This window comes from Oxyura jamaicensis, chromosome 3 (assembly GCF_011077185.1).
Source record: "Oxyura jamaicensis isolate SHBP4307 breed ruddy duck chromosome 3, BPBGC_Ojam_1.0, whole genome shotgun sequence".
NCBI lineage: Eukaryota > Metazoa > Chordata > Aves > Anseriformes > Anatidae > Oxyura > Oxyura jamaicensis.
The window spans coordinates 117326712-117328652 of record NC_048895.1 but is presented as its reverse complement, the minus strand read 5'-3'; the positions used below and the strand labels follow the sequence as shown (position 1 = coordinate 117328652).

The 1941-nt window shown below is 59.7% G+C and overlaps 1 protein-coding gene across 1 annotated transcript in view; it reads right to left on the bottom strand.

Annotated features, from left to right (window-relative positions):
* The window catches only part of ESCO2 (establishment of sister chromatid cohesion N-acetyltransferase 2), an 11694-nt gene extending 11481 nt beyond the window's left edge, over positions 1–213 (bottom strand). Inside the window, exon 1 of the mRNA XM_035322044.1 lies at positions 136–213. Coding sequence (XP_035177935.1) covers positions 136–182 — 47 coding nt within the window. The 5' untranslated portion in view covers positions 183–213. The remainder of the gene's footprint in view (positions 1–135) is intronic.
* Between the last annotated feature and the right edge of the window lie 1728 nt (positions 214–1941).

The following is a 1941-nucleotide window of genomic DNA, read 5'->3' as shown; positions in this document are numbered from 1 at the left end:
TTTTATGAGGAAAAAATAAAGGTTTAGGAGGGGTTAACACACCTGTCGGGGGGGCTGTGGCTGCTTGGTTTTTAAAATAAAGCATTAAATTGATTTTATGAGCAAAAAATAAAGGTCATGGGGGGGTTAACGCACCTGTCGGGGGGGCTGTGGCTCCTTTTCTGCGGGGTGCGGGTCGCCATGCCTTCACCGGGGCGCCTACGAGAACACGATTTCAGTGGTGGAAAACAGCTTTCTAGTTAAAAAACGAACAAATTGGGAGTGAGGGAAGGGAAACCGGGGGGGCTGAGAAGGCCGAGTGGGAGCAGCTCGGGCGTGACAGGAACAGGATGACCGGGCTGGGCTGCAGCCGAGCCCTGGGACCCTAAAAGCACCTCAGGGCAGACTTGTCGGGTTTCCCTGCCCTCCTCCACCCTGCCGGGTACCCGATCAGGTTATTTAGAGGATTTCAGGCTCGATGCCAGCTGGCTTTCAGCCTCGTCGTGCTTGGGTTCGCTCCTGGTTTCGGGGGCTCGGTGAGCGACGTGAGCCGAGCCCCGCGCCACAGCACCCCACGGGAAGCACGCACCGAACGGGGGCTCGCTGGTCACGGTGTAAAGGACAGCTCCTGTCACCTGCTGGGACGTGGCAGCTCCTCACACGGCCCCTCAGAGCCCCCTGCACGGGCACGGCGCCTCTGCACTGCCGCCGAGCTGGATCCAGACCCCAGAGCCACGACCCTAGACCCCAAACGCCGGACCCCAAACGCCGGACCCATGATCCTAGACCTCAGACCCCAGTTCCTAGACTCCAGACCCAGACCCCAGACCCCACACCCGGATCCTAGACCCCAGACCCATGATCCAGACCCAGAGCGGACCCCAACACCAGACCTCAGATCCAGGACCCAGACCCCAGACCAAGACCCCGACCCCAGACCCATGATCCTAGACCCCAAACCCCAGACCCCACACCCAGGTCCTACACCCCAGACCCATGATCCTAGACCCCAGTTCCTAGACCCCAGATCCCAAACCTCAGACCCAGGTCCTAGACCCAGTTCCTATGATCCTAGACCCAGATCCCAGACCTATGATCCTAATCCCCAGAGCCCATACCAAGACCCATGATCCTAGACCCAGTTCCTAGACCCCAGATCCTAAACCCCAGACCGCAGTTTCCAGACCCCAGACCTATGATCCTAGACCTCAGAACCAGACCCCGAAACCCTGACCCCAATCCTAGACCCCAAACCCATGATCCCAGACCCCCAGAGCCATGATCCTAGACCCCAAACCCCAGACCCAAGTGCTAGACCCCAAACCTATGATTCAGGACCCAGTTCCTAGACCCCAGACCCTGTTCCTAGACCCCGCTTCCCAGACCCCAAACCTCAGACCCAGTCCCTAGACCCCAGACCCATCATCCTAGACCCCAGACCCCAAACCTCAGAGCCAGGTCCTACACCCCAGACCTATGATCCTAAACACAGTTCCTAGACCCCAGACCCAGACCCCAGACCCATGACACTAGACCCCAGACCCCAAGCCCCAGACCCAGGTCCTACACCCCAGACCTATGATCCTAGACCAGTTCCTAGACCCCAGACCTATGATCATAGACCCCAGCCCCAGACCCCAGCTCCCAGACCCCAGCTCCCAGACCCAGACCCATGATCCTAAACTCCAGTTCCCAGACCCCAGTTCCCAGACCCCAGCTCCCAGACCCATGATCCTAGACTCTAGTTCCCAGACCCCAGTTCCCAGACCCCAGAGACCCCAGTTCCTAGACCCCAGTTCCTAGACCCCAGTTCCCAGACCCCAGACCCTAAACCCAGCTCCCAGACCCCAGACCCAGTTCCTAGAGCCCGGACCCAGCGCCCGGACCCAGCTCCCAGACCCCAAATCCCAGACCCTGTCCCAGGGTGCAGACCCTTATCCAAGACCCAGACCCCAGACCCCA